The sequence below is a fragment of the Eptesicus fuscus genome, chromosome 5 (assembly GCF_027574615.1).
Source record: "Eptesicus fuscus isolate TK198812 chromosome 5, DD_ASM_mEF_20220401, whole genome shotgun sequence".
Lineage (NCBI taxonomy): Eukaryota > Metazoa > Chordata > Mammalia > Chiroptera > Vespertilionidae > Eptesicus > Eptesicus fuscus.
In genome coordinates, this window is record NC_072477.1 from 34798939 (window position 1) to 34826101 (window position 27163).

General features: G+C 41.0%; 3 protein-coding genes and 1 pseudogene across 4 annotated transcripts in view; 1 reads left to right on the top strand and 3 right to left on the bottom strand.

The window, feature by feature from the left end:
- KIAA0586 (KIAA0586 ortholog) overlaps positions 1 to 186 on the bottom strand; it is a 108081-nt gene extending 107895 nt beyond the window's left edge. The window contains exon 1 of the mRNA XM_054716020.1: positions 129 to 186. The gene's annotated coding sequence lies outside the window, so the exon portion shown is untranslated. The remainder of the gene's footprint in view (positions 1 to 128) is intronic.
- A 520-nt stretch (positions 187 to 706) lies between these two features.
- Positions 707 to 11597, top strand: TIMM9 (translocase of inner mitochondrial membrane 9). Of its 2 annotated transcripts, XM_028141654.2 has the most exons (6): positions 707 to 915; positions 2189 to 2219; positions 3127 to 3215; positions 8120 to 8184; positions 9830 to 9925; positions 11176 to 11597. In XM_028141654.2, exons 4-6 carry the CDS (start codon positions 8146 to 8148, stop codon positions 11308 to 11310), a joined length of 270 nt encoding a protein of 89 aa, XP_027997455.1. In that variant the 5' UTR covers positions 707 to 915; positions 2189 to 2219; positions 3127 to 3215; positions 8120 to 8145; the 3' UTR covers positions 11311 to 11597. The 2 variants fall into 2 exon arrangements, with proteins under 2 accessions (XP_027997455.1, XP_008137218.1); XM_008138996.3 differs by lacking the exon at positions 2189 to 2219 and having other exon boundaries at positions 734 to 915.
- A 72-nt stretch (positions 11598 to 11669) lies between these two features.
- Positions 11670 to 23995, bottom strand: TOMM20L (translocase of outer mitochondrial membrane 20 like). The gene is made up of 5 exons (XM_008138997.3): positions 23750 to 23995; positions 23544 to 23587; positions 22165 to 22246; positions 12770 to 12912; positions 11670 to 11814 (listed from the first exon to the last, which is right to left on the bottom strand). The coding sequence occupies exons 1-5, from the start codon at positions 23883 to 23885 to the stop codon at positions 11761 to 11763; spliced, it is 459 nt and encodes a 152-aa protein (XP_008137219.3). The 5' UTR covers positions 23886 to 23995; the 3' UTR covers positions 11670 to 11760.
- A 1629-nt stretch (positions 23996 to 25624) lies between these two features.
- LOC103283697 (60S ribosomal protein L26-like) lies at positions 25625 to 26838 on the bottom strand (annotated as a pseudogene).
- Positions 26839 to 27163: the final 325 nt, after the last annotated feature.

Below are 27163 nucleotides of genomic sequence, written 5' to 3' on the forward strand. Positions count from 1 at the left end.
CAGAAGTAGAGGCGGAGTTAAGATTTGCTGGGCGGAGGGAGGCAAGCAGGTAAAACCCAAATGCTTTTTTTTTTTTTTAATTCCCCACGTAAGAAGCTTAATAGCATTATTCAGCCAATGAGTCTTACACATCCCTCCAGTTGCAAACGCCGGACACCTAACCTCACGCCTCCGAGTCTCCAGAACGCCGGGCAGCCTCACAGCCGCAGGTCTAACCAGACAACACCTTCAGTTGCCCGCGGGTCAACACCCACTTCCTTGTAAGCCCGGCCCTCCCTGAGGTACAACACGCATGCGCGCCTAGAATAGTGTCCAAAACAGCCAACCAAAAGGCTAAATGCTCCCGGGTGCTCCTCCGTCCCTTTCCGGGTGGAAACAAACGCCCAACGTAAAAGGCTTAAAACAGCTGTGAATTGTTTTAAGGCAGTACATTGCCCCAAAGGATTTAAAATGTTGGATAAAACCCGAGAGACTCATTGAACACCTGCAGCGCTCCCGAACTAACTGGTAGTACCACTCGCACTCATTAGGGAATGTTTACAGCGTAGCTCCTGGAGACCGTTAGGGACGCAAAGTAAATTAAGTCTTTCAAACAGTTTCGGCAGATTCGGGTTAGTTAGTGGCGAGGAAATCAGGAATAGGAAGCATTGTCTAAAGGAGACAATCACAAAAATTAATTCTCAGAGGATTTCAAAGTTGTAGGGTCATATCGGTTTTTTTCTTTCAAGTTCCCCTCGTCCTAACGAATCGGCGTCCAAGGGTCTAAGGGCTATTTGACATCACCGCTCCCACGTGTTCTGCATCCAGCGGCGGCGGCGGCACCCGCCGTGACCCCGACCCTCCGCCCCCGGACTCGACTGGCAGCGCAGTCCCCCCAGCCTCGCACTGTTGTCGGAAGCGAGAGCCTGTGCTTAAGTATGATCTCCTTCTCTGCCCTCAGAATCCCGGGTTCCCGGGCGGGGGGCGGCAGGCTACGCTCCGGAAAGGCGGTGGGTCTCTGAATGAGGCCGCCGTATCTTCGTGGGCTGCGGGGGGCTGCGGAGCCCGGCAGCGGGTCCTGCTTTCCCAGGGCGGGTTTGAGACCTGCCTGACGTCCGTGTCACTTGGGCGAGGGTCGTAATTTGAGGCTCCGAGGCACACCAAACTGGGCTTGAGCAGTCGGGGTCTTGTTCTGAGACAGAGAGAGGCGGTAAGGCATGGCATCCACGCCTTGACCTTGAGCTAACAGGCAGCAGACCCCCCTTTAACTGAGCAATCCTCCCTGGACACAAAACCAGGCCCAACACCTTTATCTGATCTGCTAATATTCAAGGACGCACTACTTAGACGTTTCCCTTTACGCATTACTAGAGGCTTTAGGAAAAAAGATTAATCAAAGCCAAACAATGTAATCTGATGTAAAAGCTAAATAACACTTTTTATTATTATTATTTTTACAGCTCAGCTTTCATAGGAGAAATCCTAGAATTAAAAGGGACCTAAGGGTCTTGGCTTTGAAGAACCTTTTAATTATTCTTTGCAAATTATGGCTTATTCCAGTTACATTTCCCTCTTCATTACTGGGCTCACAGGTAGTACCTGCTCGTTCACAATTTGTTTTCGGGAAAATTAAAAGATAAAGTGACAATGTCAGAGCTTTGGAGATGATTTAACTCCCTTATTTTCTAAATGTAACTTAGATGTGAAATAAAGTAACCTTTCCCCTCCAGTCTCTAAAGTGTGACCATAAGCAGTCATTACAAGTTGAATTGGGTTGAAACCCAAGTAGTCTTGGCACCCCTCCCCCCATCTAGTCCAGCGCTCAGCGGATTATGCTTTAAGTCTTGAAGGCCAACCTTTAAACCCGAAAGCAATAGACAGTCATCATTCAAAAGAATTTTTGTGGGAGTGGTGTGGTATAGCCAGAATTTTTTGCTCTGATTAATGAGTTGCCATTTAATCAGACATTAACTTACTAAACCTGCTGCCGATAATCAAGTAAAGGGACATGTGGTAGAGTCCTGTTAAAGCCTACCAACCAAACAAGTTAGTTCAGATCAATTTAAACATCTGACCTATCAAATAAAAGACACTGATAGCCCTGGAACAAAAAGTAGGGCTCACAAGATTGTTGTTCTTTTTTGATTGTTATAATATTGTTAACATTTTTACTTATTTGCTGTCTCTTTTCCACTCTCTATATACATAGATACCGTACTCTTTTGCTGAACCATTTGCAAGTAAGTTGCAGACATCATGACCTTTAACTCTAATTTCTTCAGCATGAATCACCTTAAGAACAATCTGTTACATAGCCAGGATAAGATTATTACACCTAAAATGATAACATATCCCCAGAATGTCTTTTTTAACTCAAAAATGTTTCTTTTTAATTCAGGATTCGAAGTTCACACACTGTTTAGTTGTCATGACCCTTTAGTGTCCTAATCTAGAACAGCCCTCTACCACTTTTCTTTATGACCTTTTTTATTGATTGATTTCAGAGAGAGAGAATCATCAGTGATGAGAATCATTGATCAACTGCCTCCTGCACGCCCCCTACTGGGGATCAAGTCCACAACCCAGGCATGTGCCCTGACCAGGAATTGAACCTTGACCTGATTCAATGCTGAAAACATTGAGCCACACAGGACAGGCATGACTTTTTTTTTTTTTAAGACCTCTGGTTTTAAAAATTGTCCCTTATGGTGGCTTTTCCCAATTATTCCCTCATGATCAGAGTCAAATCATCCATTTTTGGGAGAATACCACAGAGGTGATGGTATGTAACCTTTTGATGCATGGGACCATTCTCCAACCAACTGAGCCACCTGGCCAGGGCAGAATGTTATGTTATTTTTAAAATATATATAATAACATATGCTAAAGACTTGTAACCTCAGAATTCGGAAACTAAATTTCACATACTGAAAAGGAAGAGGCTTTTTTCTTTCTATGTAACATTGTTAGTTTCAGATGTACAATATAATGATTCCATATCTGTATATGTTGCAAAATGATTACAATAAATCTAAGGAAGAGGCTTTTTTTAAAATGACTTAGCCAACAGAAGTTTAGATTTCTCAAATAAACTATTAGAGCTTGAAGAGGTCTCCCTAGTCATTGTAATCCCATCATTTTTTTCAGATAAGAAATAAGGCCTCACTGGAGACATTCAAGCAAAAGTTGGACAACTGCTTTTCCAGAACAGAAAGGAAATTCATGCATCAGAAAAGGTTTGAGCTTGATGACTGCTAAGATCTCCCTTTACTCTTAAGTTACCTGGTTTTATGATATATTTGTGTTTGGCAAAAAAAATAGCATTGCTGTATCATTCCCAAGACCTAAGTCAGAGATTCTGGAACTCTTATCCCTTCCCTCCATCTCCAGGTCTCAGGGGTATAATTGAAAGGTAACTCCTCAGTGGATGTTTGCCTCTATAATAACAAACATTTGCTGTAATATCTGGAAACTAGGACCAAATAAAAGGGCAGCCACATTGCTGCTGCCTGTTTTCACTGTCAGTGATTTGCTTGGCTTATTGGAGTTTGTCAATCAGCATAATTTATGATTAAATAACTGCAAAAGAGAAGGCTGAAAGACTTTAGAGACACCAGATAGCAGGTAAATTTGCAAATCAATCACCTTCAGTATTTCCTAGGAACAGTTGCCTACAATTACGTATACCATGATCTTGATACAGATACACTTCAGAGATTGCGGGTTCAGTTCTAAACCACTGCAATAAGGGAGTCATATTCTTTTTGCTGGTGGAGGGTCTTGTCTTCAATTTGTAAAAAAAATACGCAATAAAGCAAAGCACAATAAAAAGGTATGCCTTTATTACTATAGAGAAGAGCTTTAGAGATTTAGGCAGACTTGAGAAAATTTCTGACTGTTAGCTCTTGAGTTCAATTGTAGGTCTGGGACAATATTTGAAAAGTTTATAATTGAATGATTCTAGAGAAAAGGAAACCATAATGTTAATTTAGTGGTTTTTGAGTAAAGTATTTCTCTTTTATTTTCCAAATTCTCAAGAAATAGATTATATTACTTTACTTTTATAATATAAAACTTTATTTCATTTTAAGGAGATATACAGTATAATATTAAGAACTTTACATTAAAAGATAATGCCAAGAAGCCCTAGATGGTTTGGCCCAGTGGATAGAGCGTTAGCCTGTGGACTGAAGGATCCCGGGTTCGATTCCTGTCACGGACGCATGCCTGGGTTTCGGGTTCAAACCCCAGTAGGCAGCCAGTCACTGATTCTCTCTCATCATTAATGTTTCTATCTCTCCCTCTCCCTTCCTCTCTGAAATCAATAAAAATATATTAAAAAAAGATAATGCCAAGAAAATAATTATAAATAAAGAAGATTCATACCAACACCATTGGGGCACTTCTTATCTATGTCTTATCAAATAACCATCATTTGTCACCATGAGTTAGGTATCCTAAAGGGCAAGTAGAGGATAGTCAGCAGAGTAATACCAATCTGCTATTACTTTGTTAAGGACCTATAGGTCTATTTTATGAGGGATATTTCTCTAGTTTTATGTACTGCCTTTATCTGGTTTTGATATCAGGATAATAGTAAATTCGTTAAACTTTTGACATCTGCATGGTCTATGGTGATACACAGTTTCATTTCTGGTAATGATAGTCTTTTTAAAGAACCAACTCTTTGTTTTATTGATTATTGTTTTCTGCTTTTAAGTTTTCATTTTTTTTAAGTATATTTTTATTGATTTTAGAGAGAGAGAGAAACATTGATGAGCTAGAAACATGGATCAGCTGCCTCCTGCATGCCCCCTACTGTACATTGAGCCTGCAACCGGGCATATGCCCTGACTGGGTATCGAACAGGCAACCTCTCAGTGCGTGGAACGACACTCAACCAACTGAGCCACATCAGCCAAGGCTTATGTATTCATTTTTATTATTTCTGCTCTATTATTTCCGTCTACATGCTTTGGGTTTATTTTGCTCCTTTTCTAGGTGCTTTAGGTAAGAGTTTAGATTTTTGATTTGAGAGGTTTCTTCTTTTCTAATATATGAATTTAATGCTATAAATTGTTCTCTTGGCACTGATATAGCTCTGTTAACACAAATTTTGATATGTTGTATTTTCAGTTCATTCAGTTCACTGATTTTCCCCCCCTTGAAACTTCCTCTTTGACCCATGCATTATTTAGAAATTTATTGTTTATTTTCCAGATGTTTGGAAATTTGCCTGTTCTCTTTCTGTTAATCATTTCTAACTTGATTCATCTGTGGTCAGAGATCACACTTAGAATGATTTAAATTATTTTAAATTTGTTGAGGCTAGTTTTATGACCAAGGATATTGCTTCAGTGGGCACTTGTTAAAAATGTGTCTTCTGTGGTATTGGGTGAAATGTTCTATAAGTATGGATTGTATCTTCACTAACTTATAGGATATTAAAAAAAAAAAAAAGAGGAAAGAAGAATAAATGCAAAAGAGTAGAAGGTGTATACACGGTTGGAAATACTAGAATGGAATTACCATCAATTATATTCATTAATCAAATGAGAATGTTAATTTTTTTTCATGATAATAGCACTTTGAATTTCCTAGTTTCATGAAAACATCATGCTTTACAGAGCCACTTCAAATAATGAGTCAATAAGAATGACTTACACATCCAGTTTACCTTTTTTGCATTGGTTATTAGGAAATTCAAAGCTAAATATAATACATAAAAATTCATTTAGGCCCTAACCGGTTTGGCTCAGTGGATAGAGCGTCGGCCTGGGGACTGAAGGGTCCCAGGTTCGAATTCCGGTCAAGGGCATGTACCTTGGTTGCGGGCACATCCCCAGTAGGAGGTGTGCAGGAGGCAGCTGATCGATGTTTCTCTCTCATCGATGTTCCTAACTCTCTATCCCTCTCCTTTCCTCTCTGTAAAAAATCAATAAAATACATTTTTTTTAAATTTCATTTAGTCTACAGTGTACAAGATTGTATTTGCTTATTCTTTTTTTTTTTTTAAATATATTTTATTGACTTTTTACAGAGAGGAAAGGAGAGGGACAGAGAGCTAGAAACATCGATGAGAGAGAAACATCGACCAGCTGCCTCCTGCACACCCCCCACCGGGGATGTGCCCGCAACCAAGGTACATGCCCTTGACCGGAATCGAACCTGGGACCCCCCAGTCCGCAGACCGACGCTCTATCCACTGAGCCAAACCGGTTTCGGCATGTATTTGCTTATTCTTTACATGCTGTTTAATTTCTGTTTTAAACAGTCTTATTTTATACAAATCTTTTATACGAGATGTTCTTCCATTTTAGAACTAGCCAGATAGAATAAATAATGTGATACATTCTTATACCTGGATTAACTAAGCCAGGGCCCTGCATTTAGGATCTGTGAAAATCCCAGGAATTCAGAAAGGCTTTTGACTTCCTTATCTTCACTTCTATGTTGTCCCCAAGTTAGATCATAAGTGTCATATGTTTAGAAGTTTCTGTTACAGTGATTGCCCTTTTTGAATTTCAGACTTCACAATTCCTATAATTTCCTTTTAAATTATATTGGAACTCTGAATATCTTTCATTTGGGTTATTGATTTATAAGTTAGGATGGTGTTTTGTTAATTAATAGTACTCTCCATTTGCATAGAGAAGGTAAAAGGATCATTAGTAGCACAGGTCAAAGTTACATTAGCAACCAATGGAATAGTTAACTTAAGTACTTACAGAAGACAACAGAGATCTCTTGGTTTCCCTTAGAATCCTTCTGGGGCCCTAGCTGGTTTGGCTCAGTGGATAGAGCGTCGGCCTGTGGACCAAAGGTTCCCGGGTTCAATTCCAATCAAGGTTCAATTCCGAGCCTTGGTTCCAGGCTCCTCCCCAGCCCGAACCCTGGTCAGGACTGGTGCAGGAAGCAACCAATCAATGTTTCTCTCACATCGATGTTTCTGTCTTTCCCTCTCTCTTCCACTCTCCCTAAAAATCAATGGAAAAATATCCTCAGGTGAGGATTAACTAAAAAATAAAAAATAAATTTCAGATTCCTTAAAAAAAATCCTACTAGGAATGGGACTTTAATAAGTAGCTTTTTTGCAAAGTAGCAGGACAAATCATCTTAAAACTAGAGATTTAGCCACTCAGTGGTTAGAGTGTAGGCCCTTGGACAGAAGGGTCTCTGGTTCAATTCCCACTCAAGGGCACACTTGTACCTGGGTTGCAGATTTCTATCCCCAGCCTGTGGGGGAGGAGACCAATCAATGTGTCTCTCTCTCACACTGATCTCTCTCTCTCTCTCTCTTTCTCTCCCCCCTCCCACTCCACCCTCCCTTCTACTCTCTCTCAAAATCAATTGAAAAAATATCCTCAGGTGAGTATTAACAAAAAAACAAAAAAAAGTAACCCACTAAAGATTTAGATAGACAGGGTCTTTAGGTCCCATAGGTAATAGCATTAAAAAATCTAAGCTTTGCCCTAACCAGTTTGGCTCAGTGGATAGAGCGTCAGCCTTCGGACTGAAAGGTCCCAGGTTCAATTCCGGTCAAGGGCATGTACCTTGGTTGCGAGCACATCCCCAGTAGGGGGTGTGCAGGAGGCAGCTGATCGATGTTTCTCTTTCATCAATGTTTCTAACTCTCTATCCCTCTCCCTTCCTCTCTATAAAAAATCAATAAAATATATATTTTTTTAAAATCTAAGCTTTATGGTTCTATTGTCATTAATGATGTGGGAAATTGGGGAGTGGCATGTAATTACATACATGGTGAGAAATTGATAAAATGTGAATAATGTGTTATTTCAGGTAGACTTGTTTTAGTTCTATTTCAGAAACTATTCTTGTTTTGATTACCTAACTCTTCAAGTAGCCTAAAACATTTATTTATAGCCCATGTAGCTCAGTTGATTGAGCATCGTCCCATGTACCAAAAATTCGCTGGTTCAATTCCCAATCAGGGCTTATGCCCAGGTTTTGGGCTCAGTTCCCAGTAGGGAGTATACAGGAAGCAGATGATCAAGTGATGTTTCTCACACCAATGTTTCTTTCTCCCTCTCCCTTCCTCTCTCTCTAAAATCAATAAAAAACATTTTTTAAATAAAATATTTGTTTATAGTTTGACAAACGTTTTTTATTTTTAAATCAGGTGACTAATAAAGGTACCGAAAGAATATGGCTGCACAAATTCCAGAATCTGACCAGATAAAACAGGTAAGGTATTATAATTAAGGAAAAGGCATTTGGCAAAAATTTTAAGGTACTGTTGAATGCAACCATGTCAGTGATCTCACAAAATAATGGTTTATATTTCATTTCCAAAATTGGATATTAAATTAATATTTATTTTTCTGGTAATCCAGGAAAAGAGTATTCAGTGAGAAAATCTGACTATATTTTGTAGCTCATATTACATAGATCATAGTATACCCATTTATGTTAGCAAAAGTTTGATTTCAAATATTACAGGACATTTCACCTAAAGTACAAACTTCAGTTAAGTTTCAGACCATTTTTGTTTTAAAAGCCAAATATTAACCAGTGAACTTATATACCTACTAGAGGCCTGGTGCACGAAATTCACGCATGGTGGGGGCAGGTGGGTGTCACTCAGCCCAGCCTGTACCCTCTCCAATCTGGGACCCCTTGACATCCTTCTCACAATCCGGGACCGCTGGCTTCTAACTGCTCTCCTGCCTGCCTGCCTGATCACTGCCTAACCACTCCCCTGCCAGCCTGATCGCCCCCAACTGCCCTCCCCTGCTGGCCTGATCACCCCCTAACTGCTTGCTCCCCCAAGCCGGCCTGATCTCACCCCTAACTGCTTGCTCCCCCTTGCCAGCCTGATCTCACCCCTAACTGCTTGCTCCCCTGCCAGCCTGATCTCACCTCTAACTGCTTGCTACCCCTCATCGGCCTGATCACCCCCTAACTGCTTGCTCCCCCCACCGGCCTGATCTCACCTCTAACTGCTTGCTCCCCCCACCGGCCTGATCTCACCCCTAACTGCTTGCTCCCCCCACCGGCCTGATCTCACCCCTAACTGCTTGCTCCCCCACCAGCCTGATCTCACCCCTAACTGCTTGCTCCCCCACCAGCCTGATCTCACCCCTAACTGCTTGCTCCCCCTCACTGGCCTGATCACCCCTAACTGCTTGCTCCCCCACCAGCCTGATCTCACCTCTAACTGCTTGCTCCCCCACCAGCCTGATCTCACCCCTAACTGCTTGCCCCCCACTCACTGGCCTGATCACCCCCTAACTGCTTGCTCCCCCACCAGCCTGATCTCACCTCTAACTGCTTACTCCCCCACCAGCCTGATCTCACCCCTAACTGCTTGCTCCCCCCACCGGCCTGATCTCACCCCTAACTGCTTGCTCCCCCACCAGCCTGATCTCACCCCTAACTGCTTGCTCCCCCTCACCGGCCTGATCTCACCCCTAACTGCTTGCTCCCCCACCAGCCTGATCTTGCCCCCAACTGCTTGCTCCCCCTTGCCAGCCAGATCTCACCCCTAACTGCTGGCTCCCCTGCCAGCCTGATCGCCCCTAATCGCCTCTGCCTTGTCCCCCCACCACCACCACCATGGCTTTGTCTGGAAGGAAGTCAGATGTCCAGAAGATGTCCGGTCAACCCAGTCTAATTAGCATATTACCGTTTTATTAGTATAGATATGCATAGCCCATGGACAGACATTAATGCTGGGAAGACCTGGGGAGGGGGCAGGAGCAGGGTGGAGAGAAGGTCAGTGATGGGGAGGAAGGGACTTCTGTAATACTTGCAACAATAAATCAAGTTTTCTAAAACACCAAATATTAACACCTTATTTGTTTTTTAAAAACACCTTATTTGTTTATAGTTTAAAGAATTTCTTGGAACCTACAATAAACTTACAGAAACCTGCTTTTTGGACTGTGTTAAAGACTTCACAACAAGAGAAGTAAAACCTGAAGAGGTATGAAAAGTGTACCCACTAAAAATTCTCTAAGCTTGTGATCAGCAACTTAAATGCAGTCCCCCTAAGCATTTTGCTTGTTCCTAGTTGTTACAGGAATTTTGCCCCCCTTTTATGCTCCATTGCTTGGAGGAACTAAAGCAGCCAAGGACCTGTAACGTTGAGTTTAGTGATGACAAATTTAATGATAGTCACATTGAGTCAAGGCAGACTTTTCTAGAGAAGATGCCTGGGGCTTGCTGAGTTATTGTTCCATTACAAAGTCTTAGTAATTAGCTTTCAATTAAGATGACCTAGCTAGAGAAACTTGACATGGCTTTTCTATCTGACCCTGAGAATTCAGGGTAACTTTGGAAAAACTAGAGCTTGAATTTGGTCACTCATATTGCATAGGTAGACTCTCAAAACCCAATCCTATTAGAAGTTACAACTTTTAATCTGCTCATCAAAACATTTATATATTGGCTGAAAGTGAAATAACTTCTTCCAGTGGAAGAATACTGAAAACATTCATGCCAAGATCTTAACTTTTAACCAGCAATGAATAAGTACTTGTTAAATAAATGACAAAGTTTGATAGATGCTAAGTGTAATATTCTTACTGGAAAAAAGTAAAAGGTTAAGAATTAACTTAATATTAAGAATGGAATTTCTCATTAAAAAGGAACAAAGTTGTACTGGGCCTACATTTTAATAATCAGAATAAGGGGATGGGAATGTGGGCTTTCAGTTAATATTAAAACACACCTGCAGAAAATCTAGTCCAGATAGTTGGGACTTACTATTGTTTTTAGTGCCTAGAGACCCATAGGTATCAAAATGTAATACCTCTTGTATTAACCTCTTGCACTCGGATGTCGAGTGTGACTCGACACGGTTAGCATCGGTAGCAGCTCTTTTTATACTCTTTGAATGTATCAATAATTTGAAATATAAAAAAATCCAAATAAATAAGTTTGTATGAAAAGAAACTCCAGTTTTTTATTCTACTGCCGCGCTTTGTAAAATCTGGGGTATTTAAAAAATTAAATCCTGAGTAGAATAAAGGAATCGAGAAAAAAGCAAGCGAGTGCAAAGGGTTAACAGTTGAAAGCTATGGTCATCTGCTACTTAATACCATTTAATTCTCAGATATATTCAAAGAAAAGTACCTACTGGTTGGTCTTTTAGAATACATGTTTTGTTTTTTTTTTCAAATTAATATTTCTGTGTTGCCTCTTCCATCTTCTTTCTTTTTATTTTATTTCTAGACCACCTGTTCAGAACATTGCTTACAGAAATATTTAAAAATGACGCAAAGAATATCCATGAGATTTCAGGAATATCATATTCAGCAGAATGAAGCCCTGGCAGCCAAAGCAGGACTCCTTGGCCAGCCACGATAGAGACGTCCTGATGGCTGGACTTTGCCTGAAAAGTTGCCAATAGCTTTGCACTGGAAGTGAGGCTCCATCTGATAGAATCCCCTGAAAGCAGTAGCCACCATGTTAACCATCTGTCATGACTGTTTGGCAAATGGAAACCAGTGGAGAAACAAAATTGCTATTTACCAGGGATAATCAAAATAGAAGGTCTTATTGTCCAATCAAAATGTAAGATGCAACATTTGTTGAGGCCTTATGATTCAGGAGCTTAGTCACTTGATTAGAAAAATAAACCATTGTTTCTTCAATTGTGACTATTAATTTTAATACAAAATATGTGTTCAATCATGAATGAGATAGAAAAATTTTTTATTTCTAAAAGTTAAATAAATGGAAATATCACTGCGCAGTTGTTTATGCTATATCATAATATAGTATTCTGACTGGACTGTGGATACGTTGAAATGTTTTTCAATCAGGATCATCTTCCAAGTATTCCTGTTCATTCATGTCTGCCTCAAATTGCTGGTAAATACATAAAATAGTTACTAATCATTTCAATGCACGATCCTTTCCTTGCCTCTTCTGTGTCAGGGAGGGCATTACACATTCTTAGTCTAGCCTTATTCTAGCTACATTTCCATATATTTTCAGGAAACAACCCATCTGAGACTAGCCTGGGAATATGTGAATTGACTGTTAGGCTCTAGTGGAATGTGTGTTTTGTTTGAAAGCTGAGAGTCTAACCTGAATGATTCTGAGTCAGACCAACAATACATAGTGTATTCTCAGCCATGATGTGATCAGTGTAATAAAAAGTGAACCAAAGTTTAAAAAGTAGTGTCTTATGGCTAAATGAGTCCTAAAATCCAAGCATTTTTAGGAAATTCTAGTTGATCCATAAGCATATCAAGCAGTTTGGTAAATGTAAGTGGACTAATATCCATTAATAATTAGCTTCTGAAAGGATTTCATTTGATATCAATCTCAAGTTATACTTTAGAAAACACTGATTAGCCTATGTGTTTAAACTTACCAATGTGATATCTATGTTTTGTCATACTAATGGAAAGTAGAAGTGTTCTGCTTTGATAATTTACTGTTTTCTATGTTACATCTAATTTTTAAGCCACTAGGTCCTTTAAATAACAACTACCATTTAACTTAAAGGCCTCCATGGACATTACAGTAGGTCAATAATTGTGGTATCTTTCAAAGTACAAAGACAAAATGTTAACAATGCTACCTTTAAAATTGAAATGCTGAAACATATTATTCTCAAAAATATACAATACATTATAGTCAAAGGAACATGAAAGAATTGGCTTGTTTCACCTTAAGGCAAGAAAGGCAAAAAAAATTCAGATTTTACTCATTTAAAACTTTGGGCCATTCACACATCTACTTTGCTATTTCTATGTATTCAAGCCCAATTTGTTTATTCTGCCCATTTCACAAAGATAATTAAGTAAGTGCTTACCTGGCAAATAAGGGGAATTTTGTGTAACAGCATCTCAAATACCTTGGGAGGGAGTGTGTGTTTAAAAACCTTCAGAAGTTCCCGTGGTTGCCCACACATTGAAAGGGCATTGCTGAGATGTTCAACCCCCATTCTGTGCTCTCCTGAAACAAATGGATAAGTTCAGAGCAAAATTTTAATGTTCTTCAAAATATAAATTATACAAATTACTGAGAAAGCACCAAGTATTAAAACTTTAAAAGCGGAGGATTCTGAAGATGGCGACTGGCAGGAAGGTAGGGAGAGAGAGAGTGAGGGAGCGATAGAGATGTGCATGGTGTGTGTGTGTATGAGCTAGGGACAGTTAGATCCTGCAGGTCTTCCAAGGGGCTGCCAAACCGGGCAGTCTCAGATGGTGCAGCCCCGCTGCCACCACGGACACTCGGGGGGTGGCCAGCGTGGGCACAGAGACAATGCCATCTTGAAAAACAGACCTGCTTGAGACTAGGATCCTGGCCTCAGCACCACCCAGTCTGGTCTCAAGACGCAAACCGGGACCCTGCAGCCACTGGGGACAGAGACCTGTGACCACAGCTGCAGACCCACAGACACCAAGAATCCAGATATCCCAGCCACAGATTTCTGTGAGTCACAGAGCCCATCCCCCTCCCCACAGGCTCGCTGCAATGCCATAGGAACTGCTAGACCTGCCCCTTGCACAGGGCCACAGCTCCGTTACAGGAATTTGAGGCTGGGTGCGTGCGTGGACACTGGGAATCTGTTCCCGCAACACAATAGGGTGACCAAACCCCACGCCCATGCAGGGTGGCACTGCCACCTGACTTCGGTTCTGGGCAGTGCACATGGAACTCTTGTTTTCCGCAGCGCAGGAATGGACCTCCTGCCGACACAGTGCTACTGTGCAACCCCGTCCCCCAAGCAGACTGGGGACCCTGATTCTCTGTGCAAGAGGCAGCACTGAGTACCAGTGATTTGACTTTGTTTCTCATCGCGTGCGCCTGGGATCCCTGATTCCCAGTGCATTCACACTAAGAGCCAGTGACTCGAATTCTTGGCGCATGCACACACAGGGACCCTGATTCTCAGCGCAAGGCCACACCAAGCAACAGAGACTCTGATACTCGATTCTTGGTGCGGGCACAGGGGAACTGACGCCTGGCATGCATTAGGGGACTCTGATTTTTGACAAATGCCAATGGGGTCTCTTGTTTCAGCGCGGCACAGGCGGGGTCCCTGATTCTAGGTGCATGCATGAGGCCACACTGAGCACCAGTGACTCTGACCTTGGGCTAGCGTGACTCCCACCAACCCGTGGCAGCCACACGTCTTGGTGTCGCAGCTCTTCAGTGACACTCGGGTGGTTCAAAGTTCCCACTGCACACGGCCCAGGCCCACACAACTTGATGTTTGAACCTTCTGGTGATAGTCAGAATGGGGAGACAACTACACAATCCCCAGAGGAAAGAAAATGAGGAGTCGTCAAGAAAGGAAATAAATGAAACGGAAGCATGCAACATGACAGAAAAATAATTTAGAGTAATGGTCATACAGTGCATGCACCGGATGGATGAGAAAATCAACAACCTATGCAAAACTAAGGAAGAAATCAAAAGTCATATAGTTATAATCAAAAACACCATGGAAGGTTTCAACAGTAGACTAGAAGAAGCAGAGGACAAAATTAGTGTCTTAGAAGATAAGGTAGAGAAACAAGCTCAATCTGAACAGCAATGGGCGGAAAAAAATTAAAAAGCAGGAGGAGAGCCTAAGGGAGCTATATGAAGTAGCATATATATAATAGGGCTGCCAGGAGGATAAGAAGAGCAGCAAGGATTAGAAAATCTATTTGAAGAAATAATGACAGAAAACTTCCCGGATATGGGGAAGAAAAAAGTTACACAAGTATAGAGTCCCAAGCAAGATGAATCCCAAAAGACCCACACCAACACATGTCATAATTACAATGGAAAATGTTAACGACAAAGAGAGAATCTTAAAGACTGCAAGAGAGACAGAGAGTTACCTACAAAGGATTCCCCCATCAGATTATCAAATGATTTCTCAACAGAAACACATTAAGCTAGAAGGGAATGGAAGGAGGTATACAAAGTGATGCAAAGCAAAGGACTGAATCCAAGAATACTCAATCCCTTATTCGCAGATGACATGATATTGTACATAGAAAACCCCAAAGACTCCATCAAAAAACTACCAGACTTAATAAATGAATTCGGCAATGTAGCAGGATCCAAAATTAACACCCATAAGTCTATGGCTTTTCTATATACCAATAATGAACTCAAAGAAAAAGAAATTTAAAAAGCAATCCCATTTACCATTGCAACAAAACATTAAGATACCTAGGAATAAACTTAACCGAGGAGACAAGGGACCTGTACTCAGAAAATTTCAGGACACTAAAAAAAGAGAGAGAGGAAGACATGAACAAATGGAAGAATATACCATGTTTGTGGATTGGTAGAATCAACGTCATTAAAATGTCCATACTACCCAAAGCAATTATAAATTCAATGCAATCCCCATTAAAACACCAATGGCATACTTCAAAGACCTAGAACAAATTCTCCAAAAATTCATCTGGAATTAAAAAAAGACCCTGAATAGTTGCAGCAATCTTGAGAAAGAAGAACAATGTTGGAGGGATCACAATACCAGATATCAAGCTATACTACAAAGCCACTGTTCTCAAAACTGCCTGGTACTGGCACAAGAAGAGACATATAGACCAATGGAACAGAACAGAGAACCCAGAGATCGAACCAAGCCATTATGCTCAATTAATATTTGACAAAGGAGGCAAGAGCATACAATGGAGACAAGACAGTCTCTTCAATAAATGGTGTTGGGAAAACTAGACAGATACATGCAAAAAAAATGAAACTAGACCACCAACTTACACCATACACAGAAATAAACTCAAAATGGATAAAGGACTTAAACGTAAGATGGGAAACCATAAAAATCTTAGAAGAAGCCATAGGCAGCAAAATAGCAGACATTTGTCGTAGCAATATCTTTACCGATACAGCTCCTAGGGCAATGGAATCTAAGGAGAAAATAAACAAATGGGACTACATGAAAATAAAAAGCTTCTGCACAGCAAAAGAAACCATCAACAAAACAACAAGAAAGCCCACTGCATGGGAGAACATATTTGCCAATGTTATCTCTGATAAGGGCTTAATCTCCAACATTTACAAGGAACTCATACAACTTAACAAAAGGAAGATAAACAATCCAATCAAAAAATGGGCAAAGGACCTAAATAGACACTTTTTGAAAGAGGACATTCAGAAAGCCAAGAGACATATGAAAACATGCTCAAAGTCACTAATCATCCAAGAGATACAAATCAAAACAACAATGAGGTACCATCTCACACCTGTCAGAATGGCTATCATCAACACATCAACAAATGACAAGTGCTGGAGAGGATGTGGAGAAAAATGAACCCTTCTTCACTGCTGGTGGGAATGCAGACTGGTGCAGCCACTGTGGAAAACAGTATGGTGTTTCCTAAAAAAATTAAAAATGGAACTGCCTTTTGACCCAGTAATACCACTTCTAGGAATATATCCCAAGAAAACAAACACCAATCAGAAAGGATATATGCACCCCTATGTTCATAGCAGCACAATTTACAATATCTAAGATTTGGAAACAGGCTAAATGCCCATCAGCAGATGAATGCATTAGAAAACTGTCGTCCATCTACACAATGGAATACTATGCTGGTGTAAAAAAGAAGGAATTCTTACCATTTGCAACAGCATGGATGGATCTGGAGAGCATTATGCTAAGTGAAATAAGCCAGTCAGTGAAAGACAAATACCACATGATCTCACTAATTTATGGATAAGAAAGAACATTACAAACTGTTGAACAAAAATAGACAGAGGCAAAGAAGCATCAAACAGACTGTCAAACTACAGCAGGAAGGTAAGGAAGGGTTCGGGGAGGGCAAGAGCTCAACTGAAGGACTTGTATGCCTGCATATAAGCACAACCAACAGATGCAAGACACTGGGGGCGGGGTACGAGGGCAAGTGCCGGGGGGGTAGGTTATTGGGGGGGGGGGGAGACATATGTACTACTATTTGTAATACCTTAAATAATAATTTTTTAAAAATATACTAAAAATTAAAAAAAAAAACTTTAAAAGCATATCAAGATAAAGGCTGCCCTGGCCAGTGTGGCTCAGTTGGTTGTGTGTCATCCCATGCACCACAAGGTCACCAGATGATTCCCAGTCAGGGCACATGCCCCGTTTGCAGGATTGATCCCCAGTAGGGGGTATGCTGGCAGCAGCCAATCAATGTTTTTCATTGATGTTTCTCTCCCCCTTTCTCTCTAAAATCAATAACATTTTTAAAAAGATAAAGGCTATGCAAACAAACCTCATAAAGGGTATAAATGTGGGAGGAAATGTTGAGCTGCCAGATTCACTGAGGTCAAGTATCTGTAAGAGGTAGGTATTGAGGTGTTTGTTAAAGGTTGTGTTCTGCTGTTAACTTCACGTGTGTGGCTGATGAAACTGTAGATAAAACATCTTTTTCTGGCGAAATGATAATTTAAAAATGTCAGTTAAAACAAGATTTAGTGTAACATGAATTACATATTCAGGGGAAGAAATTAAGAGATTTAAGAACCTTCATTTCTAAGTAAAGTTTTGAGTTGAGTTTTAGGATGATTGGCTATAAAGTAAGAATGAAAATTTGTGAAGAGTAGAAATTAATCATAGACTTTCTCTAAGTTAAAACATGCAATCAGTCTCACTTCCTTGTTTTGGGGAACTGAGGCAATGATCAGTGAAATGATTTAAGGTTTCAAAGCTAATGCCAGAATTAGTAACAGAACCTAATTTTCTGAACCTTGAGACTACAGTATGCTGCCTCTCTTCTGGTGTTATATAATAATACAAGTTGAAATTTTGATATATTTAATATAACTAGTTAGGAAATAAAATATAGTCTGTTAATTATATTAGATTCTTATTAATGGAAATGAATTTTCTATTTCTTGGTTGAACTACATGGTTGTATGAAAAGTGCATGATGGACATGGAAAAAATGCTTCCCAAAGATTTATATTAAGTTTAAAATATGTCCTGGCTGGTTTGGCTTGGTTCGGCATCATCCTGTGCATGGGAAGGTTGCTGGTTCGATTCCCAGTCAGGGCACTTGCCCAGGTTGCAGGCTCAATCCCTGGTAGTGGGCATGCAGGAGGCAGCCAATCGATGATCTGCTCTTACATCAGTGTTTCTCCCTCTCTCTCTCTAAAAAATCAATAGAAATATTTTAGGCAAATATACACATACACCAAAAAATATATATATACTAGAGGTCCAGTGCACAAAATTCGTGCATGGGAGGGGGGCCCTCAGCCCAGCCTGCACCCTCTCCAATATGGGACCCCTTGGGGGATGTCCAACTGCCGGATTAGACAACCCCCTTACAACCCCCTCACAATCCTGGACCGCTGGCTCCTAACCACTCACCTGCCTACCTGCCTGATTGCCCCTAACTACCTCTGCCTGCCTGCCTGATCGCCCCTAACTGCCCTACCTGCGGGCCTGATCTTGCCCCTAACTGCCCTACCTGCGGGCCTGATCTTGCCCCTAACTGCCCTCCCCTGCTGGCCTGATCACCCCTAACTGCCTTTGCCTCTGACCCCACCACCATGGCTTTGTCCAGAAGGAAGTCGGACATCCGGAAAATGGCTAGTCGACCCAGTCTAATTAGCATATTACCCTCTTATTAATATAGATATATGAGAAAGATATGACAAAGTAAGCCTTGTCAATATGTAGGTTTTTAGGACTTAAGATTTTGTGTCTATAGACACCTAATTTTACATTTTCAACTTAAGAAATCCTCATTGTTGGGTTTTTCATAACTTCTCCTAGGCATTTAAAGAAGCTATTTCTTGTTCCTGGCTCAGTTGGCCAGAGCATCGTCCCAATACACCAAGGTTGTGGTTCAATCCCGCGGGGGTCAGGGTACATACAAGAATCAACCAATGAATGCATAAATAAGTGGAACAACAAATTAATGTGTGTTTTTCTCTCTCTAAAATCAATAAATAAAAGAAGCTATTTCTTAAATGAAGTATTTCTCTGTAAGGTTTATTTTAAAGTAATACAATTACAGCTTTATGAAAATACTTTAAGTCTAAATGTTTTTAATGTATTGAGCTTTTTAAAGAAAAAGATACTATAGTGCCTGATCTCAAGTTGATGGAGCTAATGTGACACAAAAACAATATGATTAGTTAAGTCAACCACTAAATTCAATCAAATCATTGGTTCTATGGTCCCAAACAGACATAACCAAAATTGAGATGGCTATAGAACTAGACTACCTGACAACAAAGTTATGAAAATTGGGGTTGGTACACAGGGGAGTGGAAAAAATTGAAAAAGATTACAGAAAACTGGGTGAAAGGTTATCGCATTAGAATACTGGTTTTCAATGCTGGATTTATATTGTAATAACCAGGAGGTTTAACAAATACTGATGCTTGGGTACCACCCCCAGAGAGTAAGCAAACAAGATTGAGAACTGCTTTAAAAGTTAAATACAGTAAAAGTACATAACCCTTAAAGAGCTAATTAACCAAGTTAGGGGTTCACAGAATTAATGCTATTCCCTTTGAGAGGGAAAAATTTAAATACACAAGTTTGCAATTACTGTTTTAATCATCTAAATATCTGTAACATTCATCTCAGTCTAAACTAATACATGATAGCTCTTAAACATGGTGAATAAAAATAAAATGTAAAAAATAATTGTTATTTTTTCTTTTGGCTTAATATTCAGAATTTTCCTCTCCATATTTATTTTATACTATCCCAAATGAAAAATTAAAGCGGAAAAGCTCTATTTTAATTGCCCCTTTATCAAGGGAGTATCCATATCTAGGGAGTAATCTAGATTTTATGAAGCCCCTAGTTTATATAATTTGGGGGACCCTGTTTAAGAAAATAACAAATTTTGCCCTGGCCGGTTTGGCTCAGTGGACAGAACATCATCCTTCGGACCGAAGGGTCCCGGGTTCGATTCCAGTCAAGGGCAAGTACCTCGGTTGCTGACTCCTCCCTAGCCGGGGCCCTGGTCAGAGCATGTGCAGGAGGCAACAAGTTGTTGTGTTTCTCTCACATCAATGTTTCTCTCTGTCCTTCCCTCTTCCACTCTCTCTAAAAATCAATGGAAAAATATCCTCAAGTGAGGATTAAAAAAGAAAATATAAAATTTTGAATACAGCACTTTCAAAGAGGCCCATGCAAATGAAGGTCCTTAAAACTTCTACTTCATTACCTTATGTAAAATCACTCCTGCTTATATCATTAAGTCAGTTCCAATTATTTGTTTTGTCATTCATACTTAACAGTTATTTTTAGTCCATTTATAAACCTACCAAAAAGATTAGTACTGAATAAAATACTGAAATTTCAAACTATGATTAATGTGCAGTGATTTTGAGTGGCTGCAATATTTTTTTAATTTCTCAAAACCTTTAGCAAGTTCTTAAGCCACCGATTAAAGTCAAAATCTTTGGTATTGCTCTGAGTTGTCCAGGATCTTGACTTCCTCTTTGTCTTTATAAATCCTGGAGGATGCTATCCTCATAAATGCAGGTTGAAAAACAAAATCTTTTCAAAAAAGACAATCAAAAGAAGCAAAAACAGGTACAGGTACTGTGATATGGAGGGGAATTAGTAACACTTGAAAAAAAAGACACATAAATGGGTGTAATGCTTGTTTATTGAGCATCATCATTTTTCCCTTAGATAAGGCTCAAGAAAAAAATATTTTTCTTTCCAGGGTTCAACACCAGAGTAAAAACATGGTCATTATATATACAATATTTTATACGATACTAAAATTATCTACCATCATTTTATCTGGCAATATTGTATTTTCTCTCAAATCTATCTGGAATTGGGTGGGGATAAATTATATTTCAAAAGATAGGTCATGGCCATTAAGTGCAAAGTATTTCCTACAGGTATCACTACATAAGATGGGACAAGAATGAATATTCATAATATATTTGCCAATGATATCAACGATAAGGGTTTAATCTCCAACATTTACAGGGAACTCATGCAGCTTAACAAAAAGAAGATAAACAACCCAATCAAAAAATGGGCAACTGATCATCACTGCAGATTGCCCAGGACCAAACCAGACAGAGTCGGACCTGCATTACCACCAGTTGTCCACCATCCAGAACTGAAATGTCAGTGCTGACATGTACACATAAGGAACTGTTGGACATTGAAATTGGGTCTCAAAAGAACTATTGGCCCAGAAAGAAACTCACTACAGACCGATTCATTTGCCTGTCACCATAACCATTATTGCTTGTCTCATTTTCGGTTCTTATAAGTGTATTTCTAAGAGCACATGATCTCACTCATCTAGGGGAAATAATGAACAACATAGACTGATGAACAAGAACAGACCCAGAAACAAGGAGGCATGGATCAGACTGTCGGGCCTCGGGGGGAGGGTAGGGATGGGTGGGGATAAAGGGAGAGATCAACCAAAGGACTTGTGTGCAGACATATGATCCCAACCAGTGGTTAAGGACAACAGGGGGGTGGGGGCATATGTGGGGAGGGGGGTGGGATGGAAATGGGGGGACGAGGACAAATATGTGATACCTTAATCAATAAAGAAATTAAAAAAAAAAACTAACTTTGATTGCAAAAAAAAAAAAAAGAAAAGAATGAATATTCATAATGACTTTACCCTAAAAAATAAGTATCCTATTAAGAATAAGAAGGCAGGCCCTGGCCCGTTTGGTTCTATGGACGGAGAGTCGGCCTTCAGGCTGAAGGGTCCCAGGTTCGATTCCGGTCAAGGGCATGTACCTTGGTTTCGGGCACATCCCCAGTAGGGGGTGTGCAGGAGGCAGCTGATCAATGTTTCTCTCTCATCGATGTTTCTAACTCTCTATCCCTCTCCCTTCCTCTCTGTAAAAAAATCAATGAATTATTTTTTAAAAAGAATAAGAAGGCATGAAAATGTTTATAAAGCAGTTAAAATTTTTTAAAGTTTTGATTCATACAAGTAACCATTTGGAAAATTCATTTACTTAAATTTTTACCTGATGATAGATGAGCTGTTCTAGCATTTGGCTTTGCTTCTCCATCGGCACTTCCAACTGCAACATAACCTGGAGCACTAACTATAACACATTGGAGCTGGCAAGTGGGATGGAGTGACAATGCTGGGACAGTTTCTCTTTAAACTGAAGCACGTTGGCTAACACATATAGTTAGTTACGTTACTTAACATACATATACGGATCAATAAATGAACAAATTATCATAAAGAACTGCTTACAAAAGAATGTTCACGTTCTTACCTCTAGACAGCCAAAGCTCTCCCATTCGTACTTCTTGCAGAAAAAGTTCTTGCAACTTTTCATTCCTTGCTGGATCCCACAGCTGCGATGCACAAAATATTTAATAGTGAGTAATGAATGTGAGGGATATGCTTACTAATCAAAATTATTTAGTTTTTATTTTTAAATGCACTTCTTAAACCTAGTTTCTAAATCCAAAGTATGACAAAAGCAGTTATTCTTTACAATGTTTAAACCAATTTCTTAAAATGCAATTATGATTTCAGGCCATAAAAAAAAAATACATGAGGGGCTGGGTGGTGGGGGGTAATGGGGGAGGAAATAGGAGACATCTGTAATACTGTCAACAATAAAATAAAATTTTAAAAAAGAGAAAAAATACATGGCATATCCAAATTAGGCTGAGATGCTTGTAATAACTCATTCATATTTTACTCGGCTTACTAAGTACACATATCAGACATCCTACTATAACTATAACAAAGATTACTTTGTATGTTGCAAAACTGTTGCCTTGCCTGGGGTATTAACATTGCTTGTTGACTGGGAAACAGCGTGGCGGGGAGTTGGCAGCGCAGTTGGTGTTAGAAGGTTGCTGTGGTTTGCTGCAGCCTGGTTTACGAAGGTGACCAGGGTCACAGGATGCCACATCATTGGAACCATGCCCAGGGCTGGTCTTTAAAGGCAGAGTGAGCACCCGGCTGGCCTGGCTCAGATGAACCAGAATGTCATTCATGGTTTGATTCCTGCTCAGGATACATGCCTGGGTTGTGAGCTCCATCCCCAATAGGGGTCGTGCAGGAGGCAGCCGATCAATGATTCTCTCATCACTGATGTTTCTATTCCTCTCTCCCTCTCCCTTCCTCTCTGAAATCAATAAAAACATACTTCAAGCTGAAACTGGTTTGGCTCAGTGGATAGAGCGTTGGCCTGTGGACTGAAGGGTCCCAGGTTCGATTCCCGGTCAAGGGCATGTACTTTGGTTGCGGGCACATCCCCAGTAGGAGGTGTGCAGGAGGCAGCTGATTGATGTTTCTCTCTCATCGATGTTTCTAACTCTCTATCCCTCTCTCTTCCTCTCTGTGATAAATCAATAAAATAAAATAAAAAGAGACACTTATAAAAAAAAACACATACTTCAAAAAAATTGTTTTAAGCACCTGTTCCTACAACGTGTATTGTATAGCTGCCTTTTCATAACCCCAAATGGTTCTTCCTTCTTTGTCTTTTGTAAGCGACAATAAAAACTAAGCCTGAACGCAACGTGGGCTCGGAGGTGCCAGCTCAGGCACCAGCCACGACCCCAATCCGAGCCAGGACGGGCACTGCGGGGAGGTGACTCCCGATAAGGCCACCTCGGCGGCGCTGAAGCACTTCACCTGGGCGCCGGGTCCATCAGCCTTGGGAGGCTGGGCTCTTCTCTCTGCAAAGACAACGCGGCACGTGCTGAGCGGGAGCCACCCCGACGCCGGCGTGGCCCCGCGGGCCCCTCCACAGCGGCGGCACCAGGGCCCCGCCTCGTCCCCGCGGGGCCGCCCGACCGCCCGGGCCACGCCGCCGCCGCCGCCGCCGCCGCCGCACTCACTGTCCCGCAGGCGGCGCTTGAAGGCGGGGTCGCCGCGCCGCTTCCAGTCGAAGTAAACACAGTAGCCCAGGAAGGCGACGGCGCCACAGGACGCCAGGGCCGCCAGGAGGCCCAGGAGGGTGCGGATGCAGGGCATCCGGCCGCGGGCGTCCCACGAGCGGAGCGTTGGGCGCGGGCCAGCGAGCGCGGGGAGCCCGGCTGGCCGGCAGGGGGCGTCAGCGCGGCGCCCATACCGGCCTCCGGGCTTCCAGTGCGCAGGGCCGCAGGCGTCGAAGCCTCGCACCGCTGCTGCCGGGCGGAGGAGGGAGGAGGAGACCAAGGGTCCCAGAGGACCTGTGCGGGAGATCTCACCGCCACCCAGCCACAGAGCTCTGTTCACACTTAGGTCCGTTGCACTCCAAATTCTGAACCCCATTGACCCAACACACCCCACCCCTGTCCCTGTGGCAAATCACAGTGTCAGCAATCTGGTTAGCTGGGGAACTGGATCGTCCTTAGGACTGGGTTCCCTCACCTGCAAGTTTAAGTTGATGCAAAACTTTGGTCATCTCCTGCAGAACTGCCCAGGGAGCTCTGGAACAGCCGTACTCCCCAGCCTGGGCTCCCACGTCACCGGAAAGGACCCAGCAGCCCAAAGTACCCAGCCACCTTAGCTCAATAACAGGAAGAAAGAGGAATTTTGTAGAAATAACGTTTAGCCTAGAAAAAACAAAAAACAAAACAAAAAAAACAAAGAACAAAAAAACACCGTTAATTTGCTGAGCTGACCCTGACAGCCAAAGCTCCTGTAGCAAACCCAACTCTGAGAGACCCATGATCCTTGCTAGCCGATATGCTTTTCTTCCTAATATTTGCCTTATTCAGCAGACACAGCCGAAAGAAGGTAAGACCTTACCCCAAATACCAGTTTTGAATTTAAAGTAAGCCAAAGAGAAAGGCATAAGCTAGGTAAGGACCTAAAGAATGAAATAATTTCTTTTTTGTTAGGTTATTCAACTGCTCCTTACGATGTAATAATATTGCTAGAGTGTGCATCGCAAGGTGCTCATCACGGCTGTGACCACAGTAGGGGCTGAGCAGCAGCCCAGGCCCTCACAGTTTGAGTTAGCAGATGTTTGTTGCATGTGATTGTTCTCTTGACTGCTGTATGTTTTTTCTTCCTACGATGGCTCAGTCTTATAGTTGGCAACTCGAGCTATTGTCAAAACCTGATTGTAAACACAAAAATGGAGGACAGCATCAGAATCCAGTGTTACTGGTGATCTTGGAGTTTTGGGTTCAGAATCTTAGTGAGGGATGTAGCCTGGTTCCAAAGGATATTTTTCTAGGCTGACTGGTCTGATCTTCTAACAAAACCACTCTATTGCCTTTCTGCCCCTTCCCATCCGTTATTCCCACCGAACTCATAGACTCTCTATGGCACATGGAGAGGGATCGGGCCAGGGAAACTGGAGCAAGGTGGGTGTCCAGGGAATTAGGACAGTGATGAAAAATAAACAGATCACTCAAACTGAAATTGCCACAGAGACAATGTGGGAAAGTAACTGAAAAATTTGAAGGCCAGTTTCTATGGTAAGTGTGTATTTTTCTTCTCAAACATAGACACCACTCTGGCTAATTTGGTGATCAGAATTCCTAAAAAAGCTTTGGTCATTTTTCAAATTGAGAAAGCATTAACAATTGTCCCCAAAACATAGTTCTAAGCTGGATAATAGCTCTTTCTTTTAAACAGCTTTATTGGAATATAACTAATATACAATAAATTGTACATTTTAAAGTGTACAACTTGATACATTTTGACATATGTATACATCTCTAAAACCATCCCCACAATTAAGATAGTATTCATACCCGTCACCCCCAGAAGTTTTTTAGGCCCCTTTTTAGTCCCTTCTTCTACTCTTCCTCACCTCCTCCACCATCCCCTGCTTTCTGTCACTATAGATTATTTGTACTTTCTAGATTATTGTATAAATGGAATCACACAATATGTATTCTTTTATTGTCTGGCTTCTTTCACTCAGCATAATTATCTGGAGAGTCATCTGTATTGTTTTATCAGTAGTACATTTTTATTGGTAAGTAGCATTTCATTTTATGGATATAAGACAATGTATTTAACCATTCATCTGTTGAGGGACATTGATTGTTTCATTTATTGCTATTACAAATAAAGCTGTTATAAACATTTGTATTCAAGTCCTTATAAGGACAAAATATTTTCCGTTCTCTTAAATAACTCCTAAAGGTGAAATGGCTGCATCATATGGTAGGAGTGTTTATTTTTTATTTATTTTTATTTATTTTTTTAACTTGGGTAATAAAAATCCAAGAAAGTGATCTAGAGTTTTAGGAGTGCTTAGTTTTTAAACAAACTGTCAAACATCTTTCCAAAATGATTAAACCATTTTGCATTCCCACCAACAATATATGAGAGTTCCAGTTCCTCCATATGGTTGCCAACACTTGGTATGGTCAACCTTCTCAATTTTAGCATTTCAGTAGGCATACAGAGGATTCTCACTGTGGTTTTATCTTGTATTTTCCTAATGGCTAATATTGAACACCTTTTAAAAAGTCTTTTGTTTTTTTTGAAAGTTGTATATAATATTACTTTATTCCTGCATCTTCTCAATTGTTTCTTCCTTATATTTTTCCTTTTCCTTTCCTACTTGGCGAGATTTGGCTTTACGTTCAAGGATCTTTTTGCGGTGTTTGTCCAGCTTTAGTCTAGTGATAACCACCTTGCTGGGGTGAATGCCCACATGAGCAGTTGTACCATTAGCTTTCTCCCATTGCACTCGTTCAATGTAGATGACATATTTCTTCCTGTAAACCTGGACTACTTTGCCAATTTGCTGCCCTTTGTAATGTCCTCAAACAACCTGAATTTCATCATCCTTTTGGATGGGCATGGATCGAACATTGTACTTTTGTCTCAGCTCTTTGGAAAGAGGAAACAACATAATCTTCCTTCGAATGTGGGAAGGTACATTGAAATGCCTTTTACAGTTCTTGCTCTGGTCAGAAGTCACAAAGGGATTGAACTTCATTTTGACCGCTGGCGCTCCTACGATGGCTGCAAGAGGGAAGAGCTTATTCTTTAGAGAAGTTTTAGGTGCAGTAGAAAGTATGGAGGGCCCTCATATACTGATCCCACACACACACCCTCCCTTACTACCAGGATCCCAGAGTGGCACATTTCTTGTAATCAATGAGCCTGCACTGACACATCATTATCACCCAAAGTCTATAATATACATTAGGGTTCACTTTTTAAAAAAAATCTTCACCCAAGGGTATTTTTCCATCGATTTTTAGGGAGAGTAGAAGAGAGAGGGAAAGACAGAAACATCGATATAAGAGAACCACATCAATTGGTTGCCTCCTGAAGGAGTCCCGACCAGGACCAGG

Bases quoted from the DNA above. Each gene is read 5' to 3' on its own strand.
- TIMM9 (XM_028141654.2), top strand. From the start codon at position 8,146: ATGGCTGCACAAATTCCAGAATCTGACCAGATAAAACAG. The intron at 8,185-9,829 runs GTAAGGTATTAT...ATTTGTTTATAG, and splicing joins AATCTGACCAGATAAAACAG to TTTAAAGAATTTCTTGGAAC. The intron at 9,926-11,175 runs GTATGAAAAGTG...TTTTATTTCTAG, and splicing joins GAGAAGTAAAACCTGAAGAG to ACCACCTGTTCAGAACATTG.
- TOMM20L (XM_008138997.3), bottom strand. From the start codon at position 23,885: ATGCCCTGCATCCGCACCCTCCTGGGCCTCCTGGCGGCCCTGGCGTCC. The intron at 12,913-22,164 runs GTAAGAACGTGA...CATTTGTTTCAG, and splicing joins AGAGCTTTGGCTGTCTAGAG to GAGAGCACAGAATGGGGGTT. The intron at 11,815-12,769 runs GTAAGCACTTAC...TGTATTTACCAG, and splicing joins AAATTCCCCTTATTTGCCAG to CAATTTGAGGCAGACATGAA.